General features: G+C 38.7%; 1 protein-coding gene across 2 annotated transcripts in view; it reads right to left on the bottom strand.

Annotated features, from left to right (window-relative positions):
* The window catches only part of LOC133653510 (metabotropic glutamate receptor 7-like), a 133,912-nt gene that overhangs the window by 41,449 nt on the left and 74,253 nt on the right, over positions 1 to 18,210 (bottom strand). For both annotated transcript variants that reach the window (XM_062052863.1, XM_062052862.1), the window contains one exon: positions 14,549 to 14,688. In XM_062052863.1, the coding sequence (XP_061908847.1) occupies positions 14,549 to 14,688 (140 nt within the window). The remainder of the gene's footprint in view (positions 1 to 14,548; positions 14,689 to 18,210) is intronic.

Below are 18,210 nucleotides of genomic sequence, written 5' to 3'. Positions count from 1 at the left end.
ATTGCTTAGCCGAGGACCTTAACATAAGCACATATAAGCACACACATTGTACATGCAAACTTACAATGGGGTATGGGGGATCGGGGTGTTACAGTGCAGTAGGTAGATCTGTGGTCAGCACACCGCACTGGGAGGGAGGTGGGGCGTGAAGCGGCGAAGGCTTTGGATGGAGTTAGGGTGCGTGTTTGTGTAATAACATAATGTTTATGAAGTTTATTTTCGACCGTATCTGCAAAAAAAATATCGGTACTGACTTCAAGATATATATTTAAACAGTGTACATTTAAAAAAAAAAAAAAATCTGATACTTTTGGAGAGTGTGAGGCATGGTTTCATTTGCAATCTGGGAACACGTTTATTTTAAATCACGCACAATGTATATCAAAGCATATCTAATACATGTAATCTGGACCAGTGTTTTTCAACCTTTTTTGAGCCAAGGCACATTTTTTTCATTAAAAAAATACGGAGGCAAACCACCAGCAGAAAAGGTTAAAAAATGAAACTCCACCAGGTTGTAATGCCTTGTTTTGAGTTTGTTGTTGTTTCCTGTGTGTAGGGCTTTAGTTCCTGTCTTGCGCTGTTATTTTGGTGACTCTTCCTGTTTTGTTTGTGTTCTCCTATAGCAGCTTCACACCTTCCATTGCCAGCCCAGCCCGCACCTGCTTTGTTTTCGCAATCAAGACTATTTAAGTTGTGCGTACGCTATCCTTCTGGTGGGGACATTGTTGATTGTCACGTCATGTACGGATGTACTTTGTGGACGCCGTATCTGCTCCACACGCTGTAAGTTTTTGCTGTCGTCCAGCATTCTGTTTTTGTTTACTTTGTAGCCAGTTCAGTTTTACTTTTGTTTTGCATAGCAATCCCTATGCTTCAGTGCCTTTTCCTAGCGTGACTTGCCTTTTTGTTCATTTTTGGTTTAAGCGTTACATACCTTTTTACCTGCACGCTGTCTCCCGCTGTGCTCTGCATATTGGGATCACGACAAACCATCCTCGACGCGTTCCGACTTCTACAAAGCAATGAACTACCTGCTGCCACCTACTGATATGGAGTATTACAAGGTTACCCTGCCAAGCTCTACACAGCACATGCACTAGACTAGACAACGGCACATTATTATATTTATTGATTTGCAAACAATATTTTTTGGACCAATTAGGTGAAGTTGCATAATTTCCCACGGCACACCAGACAATATCTCACGGCACACTAGTGTGCCGCGGCACATTGGTTGAAAAACACTGATCTAGACCACAAGGAAGTGTTTTAAATGTAGATTAAAATCCTCGTAAACTATCAAGGTTCAGCAGCTTACATTGATTTGAGAATACTTTGGTTTTATATATATGGTTATTTGGAGCTCTGAGACATATTGTAAGTGTGGCAACGACATGCAGATGCCATTTAAATATTAAATCTTAATTCCATTGGAAAAACATAACAGGACATAGCTTTAGCTAAAACCATCTAACAATTCAAAAAAATGTGTTGACAGGTGAGAAGTTGTTAAGGCACCGCAACTTTTTTGCAAACCCCTTTAGCACAACCAGCTAGACACTAGTACCACACACACACGCACACACACACACACACACACACACACACACACACACACACACACACACACACACACACACACACACACACACACACACACACACACACACACACACACACACACACACACAAACATATATACGTATGTACAATGTGATTGTGTGCTCCTGCATGACAAATGTGGGCTGTTGTGGTGTGTGGCTAGATTATCATCTGCCATTTATCTGAGGGCGCCAATGTACCATTTGTTATTTGGACAATGAAGGGTGCTCTCTGGAAAACCTCCTGATTACACACTGTGTGGAAACCGTAATGAGCCCAACAGCTCTGTTGCTATGGATACCAGAAGCAAGAATGTTGACACCTTGGACTCTCTTGTCTGTTCTACTTCTCATTTGTGTTGCGATGATTGTTAATTTAGCAGTTGATGTGAGTGTCCATCAGATGGAAAAGCGTCATATAGCAACCAAGTGTGCTGGTTTGCACAATAACCTTTCAATAGGATGCTTCTTCAGCATTACTAGTCAGAGTCATCGCCTCAATATTGCACGGGAAGTAATTGCACTGCAATATTTGATTTGGAATCCCTGCAAAACAAGCCTAAATATCCATCACCAGAAGTTGTTCCACCTGTGCTGTCAAATGCATTGAGTTAAGTTTAATTCTTGTGACCCAGACAGAAATTATGCAAATGTTATCTCATCTGTATGTAAATGCTGTGTTGTTTGTAATCTCAGTTACGTGGCGATACAACGACATTTCAGCTCAGCGTTCCTCCCTTCATGTAGGAAATTTTATACCGTGTTTGCCTTGAGAACAACATCGGGAAAAAAAAATATTTTATCAGGTTCTTTATGGTCCGCATGAATCACCAAAGTCAATTCTTGTATTGTGTCAGTGAACACCGGCTAACATTTTGCACGGCAGCTATCTCTGCACCACTGCACTCATATCAGACTGGAGGTCTTTTGGGGTAAATGAAAGATATTTTAAAGTTCCCATAAAATAAAATTTTCTCTATAGTTATCTTTTGGATACAAGGCAAATAATTACTTCACATAAAATCTCATATCAAGATCGGTTCATACTTTTTATTATCTTGTTCATTTATATCTCCAGTTCCATCTCATGCAACGCTATCATAGATTTGGAGTGTCATCATGCTCAATAAAACCTGCAGCAGAGCCATTGAGTAACATGGCAAGTGCATATTTAGGTGCCAGTTCTCCACATGAGAGACATGCTTGGCAACCCTCAGCTGCCAAACTCTGAACTGATAAAGACTGACACCTGGCTTAAAAGCATCTTCCTCCCACTCTCCGCCTCCCTCCTTCAACCTATACACCAGCAGCACTTATTATTACTGCCATGAAAAAAATATTTCTAAAGTGGTGTTAGTCTCCTTCTTGTCGATCTTGTCAGCCCACCTTAGCATCCATTTAGATTAGATTCAACTTCAGTGTCATTGTGCAGAGTGTAGGTAGTCAACCAATAAAAAATATACATATTTTTGGTGAACAGATATTTCTAGACAGAAAAGGCCAGCACTTTCTGTTTGCTTTATGAAAAGCAGTTCAAGCAGACTAACATGCAGGAGTAATCTAGGTAGAGGCAGTAAGACCTTGCAATGTGAATATGTAGCCATGTTGGCCTTGACTAGGGATGCTCCATTCTGATAGTCAGCACTGCAGTGATATTTAATTCCTGTAAATAGTTTTGGGGCCATATTTCCAGAAAGCTTAGGACCGCGGGGACAAAGGTGTCCCTTTACTTTTGTCTCATTTTGTATATTCCACGGGTTCTCAATTTCTCTTCCCCAAGTACCACCTCAGAAAACACTTGGCTCTCCAAGTATCACCATAATGACCAACATTAAAATACAGTAGTGTAGTAGGCCTACACATTCATTAAAACAAGGCAGATGTTTTATTTAACAGGTATATTTAATATTTTTGGCCACACAGTTTGAACAGTATCACTGTGTTCCTATTATGGTTGTATGGTACGCCGGTACTAGTAAAGTACAGCGGAACTAATGAATAAAACAACGGTACTATACTACCTTTGAAAAATACCGGTTCCCTTTCCCATTGCTGGTTTTACGAGAAGAGGAGCATGTTCGGCAGCGCACAATCACGGGGTACGACAGAAAAGAGAGAATGGATGCATTTTGGCTTAAAAACTAACGATAAAGAAGAAGCTATAAGACTGAAATGCCGCTCTACATGAGGTGCTTTAAAACTTGGCTATCTAGCTAGCGGCTAAGGTCCATCGGCAGTCTGCAGTGTTTTAGCTACTTCTAAATCACTAATCCTCGCTTCCATGGCGACAAATGAAGTAAGTTTCTTATAAGTATCATCCCTGCAGGACGAGGAATAGCTAAACATGTTTCACTACACACCGTAGGAGGATGCTGTAGCTCACTGGCGTCACCGCTAACAATAGCTTGCACTCCTCAATGTAAACAAATGCCATGGGTGGATCTACTGTAATGATACCAAGTACAAGAGCATATCTAGTCGATACTACTATGATTACAGCGATATTTCAATATTTTTCATTTAAAAACAATGTATATTATGTTTATGAACTCAGGATATACGTACCTGGACACATGAGGACTTTGAATATGACCAATGTATGATCCTGTAACTACTTGGTATCGGATCGATACCCAAATTTGTGGTATCATCCAAAACTAATGTAAAGCATCTAAACAACCGAACATTAAGTGTTTATTACATTTTAACACAAGTGTAAATAGAACATGGTAAAAAAGAAACTAAGCTGATATTAAAGGTAAATGAAGAAGTAGATTAATAATGAATTATGTACCGCTTGTCTTTCATAATTTTGACAAAATAATAGAATGGGAAATGACACAATATGTTACTGCACACGTCAGCACCCAAATTAGGAGCCTTTGTGTCACAGACTCGCATGGCTGCGGTAGTTGTGACCCCAAGATGCAGGAGACAGGAGGACGACGTACAGGTAAGAGTCGTTTAATGTCCACAAAAAGGCACGAGGTGCAGCAGGGAAGTGCACAAAAGCAATAAACAGCATATAAGGAGAGCCAGACAGTATGTGGCATTTAACACAAAATAATCCACGAGCCCTGACGAAAGGGCGAGGTCGGCATTTACAAAAGCCAACTGATTGACAATCACTACCAGGTGTGGCCAGGTGAGGGGAAAGAGCGCTCAGGGAAACATGCAGAGAAAGGAACCGAAAATAAGATCACTACACAGGAAATAAACACAAACTAAGGAAGACGTGATGTAACACATCGTCACACTTTGTTTGCTTACTTAATCCTAAAAGATTAAGTGTGGTCACTATTTTATTTAAGGCCGAAATTGTTCTTCGATTGCAATAAGAAACATATGTTTAATGTACCGTAAAACATTTTTTAAAAATAAAGCCAATAATGCCATTTTCGTGGTCCTCTTTATTTAGAAAAGTATCAAAGTATCGAAATACATTTTGGTACCGGTACCAAAATATTGGTATCGAGACAAGTGCATCGGGTCTCCCTCTCCATGTGAGACATGGCTATTTTTAAGACCCTTCTTAAAACTCATTTTTATTCACTGGCTTTTAACCCAGCATGAGACTTTAAACTGTTTTTAACTTTTTTAACTGTTTTTAACTTTTTAACTGCTTTTTATCTAACAAATTGTCTTTAGGGTAATTTGTATTTGTTTTTTCAATGTGTATTTTACTTCTGTTTTAAATGTTATTTTTTAGTCTGTCCTTTGCCTGTATTTCTTTGTGGTGTACAGCCCTTTGTTCTTCAACTGTGGTTGTTTTTAAAGGGCTTTATAAATAAAGTTGGTATGATATGGTATGGTAATGTAACTGTTATGTCCATATCCAAAAAATAAATACCAAACCCCAGTTTGTATATCGAACAATTTAAAAACGGTACTTTAATCGAGTGATTCTTTGGCGTACCACTAGATGAAGCCCGCATAGCACTAGTGGCAGAGTGGTGTATGAAGAGAGTGTGGCCACATAAACAACAGGCGCAATGACTGCGACTGAGAAAGTGCGCGGCTATGCAATTTCTGTCGTTTTGATGTTAGTTTTTCTGACGAATAAACCAAAATAATACATCTATATATAGTTCTAAACATACTCCAGCTCCTAAACTTACAAGAAAACATGCTTCATTTAGTGAAAATATAACTTTGTGGCCGTATTTGACGCACTCTGCTGCTACATTCCTGAAGTGTTTTGTGACCAGCAGGCACTCTAACACGCCTGCACGGTGCAATAAACATAAAAAAATACACAGAGCGACCATAAAACATACTAGCCTCATTTTTCGAAAATCCTAATTAGCTTTGGACCAATAATCATGGATATATGATGACTTTTGTCTGAACTTTGTCAACTGTGGTGTCTGCCTTCAATGTATTTGCCATCACTATATGCATCACTCGTTATGTATTATTATAACTGAGCTTTCTTTTTTGTAACATAGTAAGTGAATAAGTGTACTTTTGCAGTTATTTCTCCATATTTCTGCACAATAACTCAGATATTTGTAACACTGGCAAGCAGTAGAGAATATGGAGAAATGTTTGTCCAGAGAATATTTTGCTTTAGTCATTATTGACGTATTTATTGCCACTTTATGCTGTATATTTTTCATGAGTTTTCCAGTTCACTTTCTCATCTATTATCACACCCAAATTTTGGTGACTTTTATTCTTTCAATGTCTGTCCATTTGTATTTGTGTTTGACTTTCTCTTCTGCTGTTACCGAATTGCAATATTATACTTTTACTGAGATTCAAACTATATTCTGTTTTTGTGGAACCATCTCTTAAATGCAATAATTTATTCTGTTATTTTTTTGTGTTGGCCCGTGTGTGTTCCTCTTGAACAAAACGCCAATGTTGTGTAATCAGTGGCTCTCCAGTGTTGATGGTGAACCTTCTTTCCCATACTTAACTTATTTCTCGGTTGTAGGGAAAGCAATGTAAAAAAAAAAAACTTTCCACAATTCTTGCAGGTGGAGCAGCCCCATTCTGCACAAAAGGGCATTTTTACACATTGATAAACTAACCAGGAAGCACCGCAAACAAATAGCATCAGCTCAAAGTTAGTAGCAATTCTTTAGTCACGTGAGTGCCTTTTGACCAATCATTGAGGAGATCGCTTGAAACCGAGTTGGCCATACTCTCTTTATACACGTACCACAGTTTGAGAATCACTGGTATATTCAGTAGAACCAGCAGTAGACCTCTGATGTTGGTCTATTTATTTTACAGTCACAACATGGTGAGGAGTTACTTCAGACTTACAGGAGAGCTCTGCTGTTTTTAAGGACCTTCCGCAATAAAGCGAGTCAAAGATCATTTATGACAGCACTCTTGTGCTTTTAAGAATCCTCTGCAAAAATTACAGCCTCTCACAAATTTGTTTTAACTGAACACCCGCGCTACCAGTTAAATAGCCCAAATGGTGAAAAAGAGAGGACCTAAAATGGAACCTACAGAATTACTATTAGTATGACTTAAGATGGGCAGCACAGTGATAGAGGGGTTAGTGCATCTGCCTCACAATACGAAGGTCCTGAGTAGTCTTTCTGTTTGCATGTCCTCCCCGTGACTGCATGGGTTCCCTCTGGGTACTCTGGCTTCCTCCCACCTCCAAAGACATGCACCCGGGGGTAGGTTGATTGGCCACACTAAATTGGCCCTAGTGTGTGAATGTGAGTGTGAATGTTGTCTGTCTATCTGTGTTGGCTCTGCGATGAGGTGGTGACTTGTCCAGGGTGTACCCCGCCTTCCGCCCGATTGTAGCTGAGATAGGCTCCTGCGCCCCCCGCGACCCCAAAGGGAATAAGCGGTAGAAAATGGATGGATGGATGACTTAAGATGTGAAACAAATAACTACTGACTGCATCTGAAGTCAACAACTACAACAGTTCTTCTCAAATAGTAAGGCGGGCCCACTCTTGGGGGGAAGGGTGCTGTGGGATGCCGGGGGCCGCGTGTGACATGCTTTATCAGTATCATGCAGTATCGTGCTTCAAACCCTGCTTCGAAAACCTGTGCACGACAAAACGTGCTCAATGTAGCCAGTAATCCCGACTTTCTCATTTTGATAAAAAAAAAAAAAAATCAGCATATGTTGCTGTATTTTTTATTTTTTTGTAGGTTAAAGTGTTAAATGTATTGTCCTCCCGAGTTAATGTTGGTGATCGTTTTTAATGTATTATTATTAGGGCTGTCAAGTGATACATTTTTTAATCAGATTAATCACACTCTAAACCTGTGATTAGTCATGAATAATCACGGGTTATTTTTTGCTTGCATAAATACAATTTGCTGAAGAAAATACCCCAATATTTGGATATAGATGCAATTTAGTAGTCAGAATGTCATTCAGGAAAGTTTTTTCTTATGTTTTACTGAACAGCAAGTCATTGATTTGCTCAAAACCTGGTGACAGAAAGTATAGTAAGAATTGGGAGCACATTTTGAAAGTCTTTGCAATAATCTTGCAAACAAGGTCCAGTTACTAATCGATAATGTAGTAAACACACTCATAAACAACTTAACATAGTGCACCATATACTGTTCTTTAATTCAAACATTAGTCAAAACCAACAAGCTTGTTTACCTTTTTCAGATGACAATGCTGATGTATTTTTTGGTACAATGTGACCCCAGCTTGTTATGGTTACTTACAGATGTCCAACGCTCTCCAGAAAGCAACATATATTCACATTCAGTCTGTAGTTGCAACTTGATTGTCTTGTTTCTGCAGTACAGTTGGTTCATCCTTACTGTAATTGTGCCTCTTCAAGGTATCATTCGACAGATCAGCTGTGGTGATATGAATCACATCTTCTTGCAGGCCTTGGTCTTCACAGATGTAGATGTCTTACATGGGGTGGCTGTCCGTTGAGCAAGGCCTATGTTTAACTTAACTGGGCTACTTTTGTTGACAACATTGAATCAGTAAACTTTGCCAATGTAGCATTCTCCTCTGCTTCTTGTAGATGTAGCTAGCATTCATGCTAGCACGTATCTATTGGCACAACAGCACGAGCTGACCGGCAGCAGCCGTATCTGCTTGCTGAGGACGGTGACTGCTGCTTGCTTTCACCTCAGAGGCTCCAAAACACAAACAAGTCTGCAAGAGACAAAAAAGTCTCCAATATCACCGGGAAAAGTCGCTAAATTTGTCACAAGTAGCCGCTTACAGAAGAAGTCGCCAAGAGGATTGGCAACACTGTTGGCGTCATCCTTGAGTATGTGTTTCGCTTTAAGATGGTATTTTGAACTTGATGTGCGTCAATGATAATAACGTATGTCGTTGCAATACCAACAAGTTACCTCAGTTTTATCCAAAGTTCTGTTTTGAAGCAAAATTGGCCACCTCTCATCGTCATCACAGACTGTGTAACAAATGTGTGTCTTCCGGGTTAGACCTTAATGCGGATGTGATTAATCTTCATTCATATTTTTAAATAATGTAAATAATGTAAATAATTCAATGTATATACTCTGATGATTATCTTGTGTGATGACTGTATTATGATGTTAGTATATATTTGATAGTATATATCTGTATCATGAATCAATTTAAGTGGACCCCGACTTAAACAAGTTGAAAAACGTATTCGGGTGTTACCATTTACTGGTCAATTGTACGGAATATGTACTTCACTGTGCAATCTTCTAATAAAGTTTCAATCAAAAAAGCACAATAACTTATTCTTATTAATCACATGCCTTAACATGTTAACGTTGACAGCCCTAAATATTATGTATTGACTTTATTACATTTTATTTTTCAGTATCAAATGGTTCAAGTCGGTGAACAAATTATAAAACATTTTACAAAATGTAAGCATTTCTGGCACTTTTAATATTTTCTATTAAAGACTAAAAAACTACATTAATACAGTTATTCTTTATTGCAAGTTGATCTATTTTTCTTTTTTCATTAATGTTAATAAGGATACAATGTTATGCAGAGGTGTACCTACAACAATTTTATACACACATTATACTATCTATACTTGCAGGGGGAGTGGGAGCGTGTAACAGAAAATAATTGAGAAGCACTGAGCTATAGCAACACCATAGTTCCATAAATCACATTACATAAACATGGCTTCCAAAAGAGGAGATGAATTAAAAGGGTGCCTTGAGGAATGCCAAGTTTGAATGTTTGCTAGCAATGTTAAAGGTCAATGCAAGGATGTTTTTACAATGATCCAAGTTCCTCAATACGACATGAGCACTCGCTACATGTCATGTTCGTGTTTGAAGGATGAGGCTGTTGATAGCAAGTGACTTAACTTTTAATGCTCCATGTTCTCAACAACATACATGTGTCTTTTATGCAGTCTTGTTCTACCACTTTATGTGGTACGGTAAGCAGCATACTAACCAGTACTGACTCCTAGCGGTCATACCTGTAATAACATCTGATCACAACACTACAAACACTCACTAGTGTTTTCAGGAATTTGCAACACAATGTTTGTCTCACAAGTTTTGAACTGAACTCGGGGGCCGGTATGGTGTAGCCCTACCATATCGGATAGTGGATCAGATATTGGGGGTTTAAAATAAAAACCTCTCCGATCCAATCCAAAGACCCAAACACAGTTTGACTTTGCCTGACATGCCATAAAAGGAGACACAGCAGCTGCAACACACTGTAGCAATTAGACACATTACAAAGGCGTGAGTCAATGGCTGTTTTCATCTTTGCAGTGTGGAGTTGCTTTACTTGCAAGGAAGAGAGAAGCTGCTCAAAGCAATTTGTGCCACACAAGTGTCTCAAGTGACGGAAGCAGAGTTGAACCACCACAAATTTGATCAAACATTTGCAAAATAATTACGAAAAGTATGCAGACTTTTTACAGTTAACTAGTGCTTGAGTTAGGGCTGGGCGATATACTCGATATATCGCGGGTTTGTCTCTATGCGATATAGAAAATGACTATATTGTGATATTCGAGTGTATGTTCTCACACAGTTGCTTTTAGCTGCGGGCATTACACTGCATGCGTTTCCCACTCTTTCTTGTCTCTCCTTCTCACAGAGACATAAACAAGCGCACCTTCTTACATACGTCACATACTGTCACGCGTGCAACGTCACACGCCCTCCCCGAGCAGAGAGGTAGCTACATGGGTAACATTAGTTGTGATGCTAACGGTGCGTTGCGAGTGGTAATATGAGAGAGAGAAGGTGCAAATCTGGTAACAAATGGAGGAAGAATTAATTCCCAAGAAAAACAGCACGGGGTCCATCATCTGGCGGTGGTTTGGCTTCAAGCGGGAATATGTTGAACAATTATGCGGCAAAAGCGTTGCTACAAAAAGTAGCAGCACTGCTCATTTGTAGCATTATTTGAAAAGTCACCCGCTAGAGAATGAAGAGTGCTTTATACTGCATGTCAACATCTCCATTCGGTGCCACACCAACAAAATGCCGAAGCAACAATTTCCAGATCAACACCGTATGAAAAAAAAATCAACAACAGAAGGAGATAACGTCCGCAGGAACCTACCACATAGCGAAGGACATACACTATTTGATTTCCTATTATGCAGCTCATTTTTATTTGACAGTTATTGAAATATCTTGTGACATCATGCACAAAAGTGCACGTTATTTATTTTTAACTATTGTAGTGGCGTTCTGTACAAAAAGTTGCTTTTTAATTTAGTGTTGTTTTAAAATGTCATCTTAGTGACATCATGCACAAAAGTGCACTAATAGCTTGTTTTAAAATGTCTCTGACAATCTTGCACTTTCTGTTTTGGAAATGACATGAATGTTTGTGCCACTGCTTAATAAGTGTTTAATAAATACAGATTTGCTAAATTGACTTAGTTGTGATTTCCCTCTCTGCATGAAAGTTTAAAATGAGCATATATTAATGCAGTATGAACAAGAATGTTTTAATGTAGACACATAGAATCATCATACTGCTGTGATTATATGTATCAAGTGTTCATCCAAGGCTAAGGCAAAATATCGTGATATATATATCGTATATCGTGACATGGCCCAAAAATATTGAGATATTACGGTAACAAAAGGCCATATCGCCCAGCCCTAGCTTGTGTATTCAAAGGGCAAACAACCCAGATTGCCGTCCTAAACTAGTGTTGAGATCAAGGGGCTCTTCAGCATAACCTCGATAATAACCCATTATCGAAAGTTGGAGAGAGCATGTACTGGGTCATTGTACATTTTCAAGCACAGTTGGAAAATGGCATGCAGGCACATACATGTATATTTCGTTAATCCATTTTTTATGCCAATTTTACCTGCAGGTAGTTTTATGTGGACTTAGGCTTGCAGGTAAACACATACAAGAGCAGGAGGACTTAAGGGATCTAAATCAAGTTCAAGTTATGAGAAATCTTTGTTTTAACCTACCCAAATAAGGTACAATCACTTTCATCAAACATATATAAACGTAGTTATATTAAAGCTGAACCTATTTTTATTATAACAATCTACAAGGTTAATATTGACCACTTCTCTTTCTTCCCCTCCCTTTGTCTGCTTTCTTTTGTATTTCAAGTTATCATCACATATATGTAGTGTTGCATTTGAAACAACTGTATCGTTAATAATAGAGGTAATTATTATTATTAATTATTATCAATCGTGCTATTTCTATTGGTATTTTTATTTCTCCATTTGTAGTGCAATATTGTTCATAGTCATTTTTCTGTTATTAATATTTACTTCACTAACTGCTTTTTTGCTATAATTTTTCGTATGATATTTGTAAATCTTGTGTTTGCTGATGTTGTTCTGTTGTTGTTGTCTCTCTGTCTTATCACCCTCTTGTCCCCGCAATTTCTGTATTCTTTTTTCATCTTCTTTCTAGAGCGGCCGTGTCAGCAACTTCAGGGTTGCAAGTTCGATCCCCGCTTCCGCCATCCTAGTCACTGCCGTTGTGTCCTTGGGCAAGACACTTTACCCACCTGCTCTCAGTGCCACCCACACTGGTTTAAAAATGTAACTTAGATATTGGGTTTCACTATGTAAAAGCGCTTTGAGTCACTTGAAAAAAGCGCTATATAAATATAATTCACTTCACTTCACACTTCACTATCCCCTGGATGCGCCAAATATTAAATAAATGTATTTAATAAAGTCAAATACAAACAAGGCAACAAGAGAAGTATCCCACACTTCTCTTGTGTAAAGTAAATCTGTACAGAAGATATGGGCATCTACATCAACAATATGATTTGCCTGAGTGGCTGGACAGGACAAAATAAAAAAATAAAATATAATTATATTGTACTTTCTAAAGAAAATGCTGTGACAGTTGAAAACCACAACATGAACGCTGGCAGAAAATCACACACGATTACCTTCACACCATTAATAAACACATATGCACGCACATGTACAGTATACATACTGCAATACTAATACATTTTATTGGTGTAGTTGTGTTCTCTCAACTCAAGTGGTGTCAGGCCGCCGTGGTAAAAAGCAAATATGAAAATAGAATTAAAAGTGGTAAATCATGTCATAGGAGTAGCAGTGCTTTTCAACCACTGTGCCGTGGCACACAAGTGCGATGTGAGAGATAGTAAGGTGTAATGTTGGGATTTTGCATTTCTTTTAAGTGATAAAAAAATCACACAGATTACGTCTGTTGACTGTTTCTGCCTCTGAGCGCAGTTCAATAATCTGCCACTAGGTGACAACAGGTCACTAAGAACTTTTTATTAGTCACACAATATCATAAGTGACTGCAGAATCATAGAGGTATAGCAGTGACAAATATAGATCTGAAAAAAAAGATCAATTCTGCACTGGGCCGCTAAAAGGGTGTTTATTTCAATCTTTTTATGAGGAAATGGCAGCACAACATAAAGTCTTGTTTCATACATAGTTTTGCTGGATATCGCAACTATGTCCACGCAGACATGTATATTTTAAAAATACGTAATTTTCTATTTCCGTGCACCTTCTACCTTTTGTACACCAAATCGGAAAACAGAAAAACTATATATATACATATGCGTGTTTGTGTTTTGGGTCTGGTAACAAATATTGAAAAAGCGAGTCATTTAGTTTTTTTCTTTAGTTTTGGTTTTATTTTGAAAAATGAACGATCACATTTTTGTATGTTAAGTTGCACTCATGATAAACAATGCAACTCCTGCAATGTCATTGAGGTATAGTCTCTCATTTTACACTGACACTATATTTTCATTTATAATTCATTTTAAGATTCAGATTTAAACTTTTGAACAAAGTTTCACTTTATTTAATTTTACACTAATATAACAAAAAAGGTGAGAATAGAAGAATGTTGGTATTGGTGTCGGACATCAGACCATCCCTGTATACTGATAAAGAGGTTATGTGATTGGTTGTGTTTGTGTGTGCGTGTGTGTGTGTGTGTGTGTGTGTGTGTGTGTGTGTGTGTGTGTGTGTGTGTGTGTGTGTGTGTTTTAGCAGAATTTATATGACGTTTACAGCTTTACACAAAACTAAGTAGAGGGGAGGGATACAAGCGAGCAAAAACCAATTAAAACAAAATAATTCGGCCTTTGCATAGGTTTGCACCCTAATGAGTTCTTTTAGGATAATTTTATGATGAGAGGAAAACACAGCCGTGTGTGTGTTTCAGTGTGTGTGTGTGTGTGTGTGTGTGTGTGTGTGTGTGTGTGTGTGTGTGTGTGTGTGTGTGCATGAGACCTCTTATCTGCTACTAGGAGAAGAGTAATGTCCTTTTTGTTTTTGTAAGAGTAATCAGGTAATTCTCGCCCCAAAAGACATCAATTACATTGAAAGTAAAATCTGTTTGCAAAAGCATCACTCCCTCTGTATTTTAGATGCAGAGAACAGCCTCTCATTTCACAAAAGCAGTCTTTTCTTTGAGAAAAAAATCCATGAATATTCATCTCTGCAACTACATAGATGTGTTTCACATTTGCATTATCAGTAAAAAGTCGTACCCTGAGCTGGAGGGTCTCCACCCATTGTCCTACCCCCTTATACTCGGGCATGGAGGAGTTGGTCATCTGGAACTGGAACAGGTCATAGCGTCCTGGAGCATCACCGTTCTTATTAAAGACCACCGGGGTGGCAGCACTGCCTGTACAGAGAGAGAAGAGGCGGCCATTGGTGTGACAAGGTGCTACATCGCTTCCAAAAAGAGAGAAAAATATGAACTTTTAACCCGGCGCCCAACATGGACATAGAATGTCTGAGTTTTTTCTGGTTAAAACCTCCCAACGCCACTGTGACCTACATGATGTGTGACCGTAATCAGAAGCGAGAACGCCAGCTCCCTGCTGACCGCCGTTGCAGCTCCTCACCTGCTTCCTATTCATCATCAGACCTCCACGGGAGCCGCGGAGAAAATAGAATTGTACCTTCAATACATGGTTACATTACACCGGTTGGCTCTCAGCTGCTCTAATAGTGAACACTGACCACTGTTAAAAAGATGAGCGCACACTTGGGGTTAAAGGTGATGCATGGCATTCACACAGCGCGCCACAATAGGAGATGGAAGCAGGCTAAAGAGGTCAGCCAAGGCGTCATCTGGCCTCCATCTGCTCGCCGTGCGTTAACAGCCTGTTCTCAAGCAGAATCCTGAAGATTGTACTAATTAGCATCACGAGGACAACCCATATTTGCTTTTTTTGTTGTTTCTCATTTAATTCTTGTTTGAGCGGCAGCCTTTATACACCTGCAAAGGACATTCTCTCTGCAGAAGTGAATGTGGAATGGATGAAAAAGGTTGCACTTCATTTGATGCATACGGTCTAAATTGTTGACGAGGTCATTTTTAGCATCCCAGAGTGAGGAGAGATAATAAAAAAGAGCAGCGTGTCTGCAGGTTCAGTCACCTTGGCAGTGTTCAGTGGGCCATAAGCACAAATGGAGATAGTATTTTAGAAATAGGACACAGGGAGTCTGATGACACCTGGCAAGGGAATTAAGGACTTTAATAGCTCTGGCTATAAAAAAAAATAAAAAAAAGTAAAGCGAAATGACCAAAAGCATATGTCCCAAACACTTTTGGGAGCATGTTGTCTTTTTATCTAGAACAGAGCTTGTGGCTCTGAGGCCACCGCACCCTTTCCTTCGTTTTAAGCCAGAGGGGAATTTCATCTCCCTCCAGTTTCCTTTCCAAGGACATTTGTCACTGAACATTCTACAAAAGTTTCTGCCAGAAAGACTCTTGTAAAACACAACAGGACAAGAAAAGTCTGTTTCTGGTGAAAGAACCCTGGTAGTGTCCATAAATTGCTGGGTAATATACCTGATTTCCCTTTTTTAATGTTTTTAAAGCATTGCTGAGTGTAATGAATGTCACTTCATAACATTTATTTTCCATTTGCACGTAGGCAGACCTGCAAAACCAGCTGTTATAAAAAGTGGCTTTCACAAATGGTATTCAATATTTTAAAGTTAAAGTTAAAGTACCCATGATTGTCACACACACACTAGGTGTGGCCAATTTATTCTCTGCATTTGACCCATCACCCTTGATCACCCCCTGGGAGGTTAGGGGAGCAGTGAGCAGCAGCGGTGGCCACGCCCGGGAATCATTTTTGGTTATTTAACCTCCAATTCCAACCCTTGATGCTGAGTGTCAAGCAGGGAGGTAATGGGTCCCATTTTTATAGTCTTTGGTATGACTCGGCCGGGGTTTTAACTCATGACCTATTGATCTCAGGGTGGACACTGTAACCACTAGGCCACTGAGATTTAACATACAGTGATGAGAATAAATTAACATTCTATACTTTGTTAATATATATAGTTTAACAACAAGAGACAATATAAACAAAAAATCCTGGAAAACATATTGTCGTAATTTCCAAACTATAAGCCGCCACTTTTTACCCACACTTTGGCCTGTGCGCTTTATACTGTAAAATTCTAAATTATTTTCCAGGTTCACAAGCTTCATATGCTGCCAATAAATTTAGTCTCGTCACATCAGACCAGTGAAATTGCCAATGAATTTGTTCATATTAGACCAAACACACCCTCATCCTGGGGACGACGCAACAAAACGCACACAGCGGAGCCCCAAAGTCGAAGATGACCGGCGTGGCCATGGAAAAAAGAAACAGCTGCTGCATGGAACGAAACTCCACCACAACTAACAGCACCCGCAAGGACGTAAGGATGACTTCAGCGGTTTTAGTGCACAGGAGGAGGAGTACGATGACCTGTGTAAATATTGAATGTTCCAATGCGTATACCTGCTGCTTATCGACTTGTGCAGCCAATATATGTACAATACAAAATTTGTCCATAAAATAGGTGGTTGTAGCTTTTATTTAGGTGCGCTCTATAGCCTGGAAATTACAGTAAATAAAGGTGAAAAATGAAAGGGGCTGTTTGCAAACTGCTCAAAGTTAAAAAATGTTCAACCAAAAAATATAACAAGTACACCACCGGTTAGCTTTCGTTACCATTAGTGGATTAAAATAAAATATATTTAAATTTTTTAAAATAATTTTCACAATTAATAATTCTATTAAAAAAAAATAATATTTTGTCTGGTCTTCTAGCTGTCACTCACCACTGTGTCGTCCACACATACACGCCCGTGCACACATATTCTAAAAACAGTCCCAGAGAAGCAACTAACAATTTGCAGTCATGTTGTTGTTACGATACATTCAATGATAGCTAACATTAGCAGCTAAACTTTGTTAAATCGCTATTTGTTTTTGTGCTTTTTTTTTTTTTAGCTTTTGTACAGCATTTTTCCATTTTTGCTCACTTAAAATGAGTCAAGCAATGTATGGTTTGAAGCACCCAGGAAGTATCCACAGCCACTTCCCCCCTCCCCCTCTACCCTTTTCTTTAACTGCACAATAAGAAGATTAACCAACCAGGTAAAGTAGATGTGTTTTTTTATTCCCAATCATTGTAGCAACCTGGGTGTTAAAAAACTGCAAGTACACCACAAACTGTGAGTGCACCGCAGGGCTAGTGACAGTGTATGTGTGCGTGTAGGCAGGGTGGCTGCAAATTAATACAGTTCAACTTTGGCTTGTTGTTTTTTATTTTATTATGAAATAGAAAGGTAATCCATCACCCCCTTGATATGTTTGTTTGGTATACAGTAGTGTATAGCATTTTATATTATATTCAAAGTATAAAAGTGTATAGCATTTTATATTATGTTCAAAGTGTACAAACTTTTACTAAAATATGGACTTGTTGAGGCTGCAACCCATTATTCATATTTACATTGTTTCTTATGGATAACTTTGCTTCAACATATGAACTTTTGTATTTACAAACCCTGTTCAAGAACCAATTATGAGGATGGGAATAGATAAAGTTGTTTCGATTCTTTTCGATTCTGCTTAACGATTCGGTTCCTTAACGGTTCTCTTATCGGTTCTTATTTGGGGGAAAAAAAGAGAAACAAGGGTGGATTAGCATCAATTGTGTTTAGTTTAGAGGTAACATGACCTTACAAAGCCTACAGTGAGGTCTCAAGAGGCGCATACATAACATAGAAGAAAAACTCACTTTTTTGTAAAAAAAATAAATAAATAAATTATTGTAATATTCATGTGCAAATTACACAAGAATGTAACATTTGGTAACATGTGATATTAACTTATCATGGCTAACT

The sequence above is a fragment of the Entelurus aequoreus genome, linkage group LG07 (genome assembly GCF_033978785.1).
Source record: "Entelurus aequoreus isolate RoL-2023_Sb linkage group LG07, RoL_Eaeq_v1.1, whole genome shotgun sequence".
NCBI lineage: Eukaryota > Metazoa > Chordata > Actinopteri > Syngnathiformes > Syngnathidae > Entelurus > Entelurus aequoreus.
Note: the sequence above shows the minus strand (reverse complement) of the source record. Positions and strands in the feature narration are given on the sequence as shown.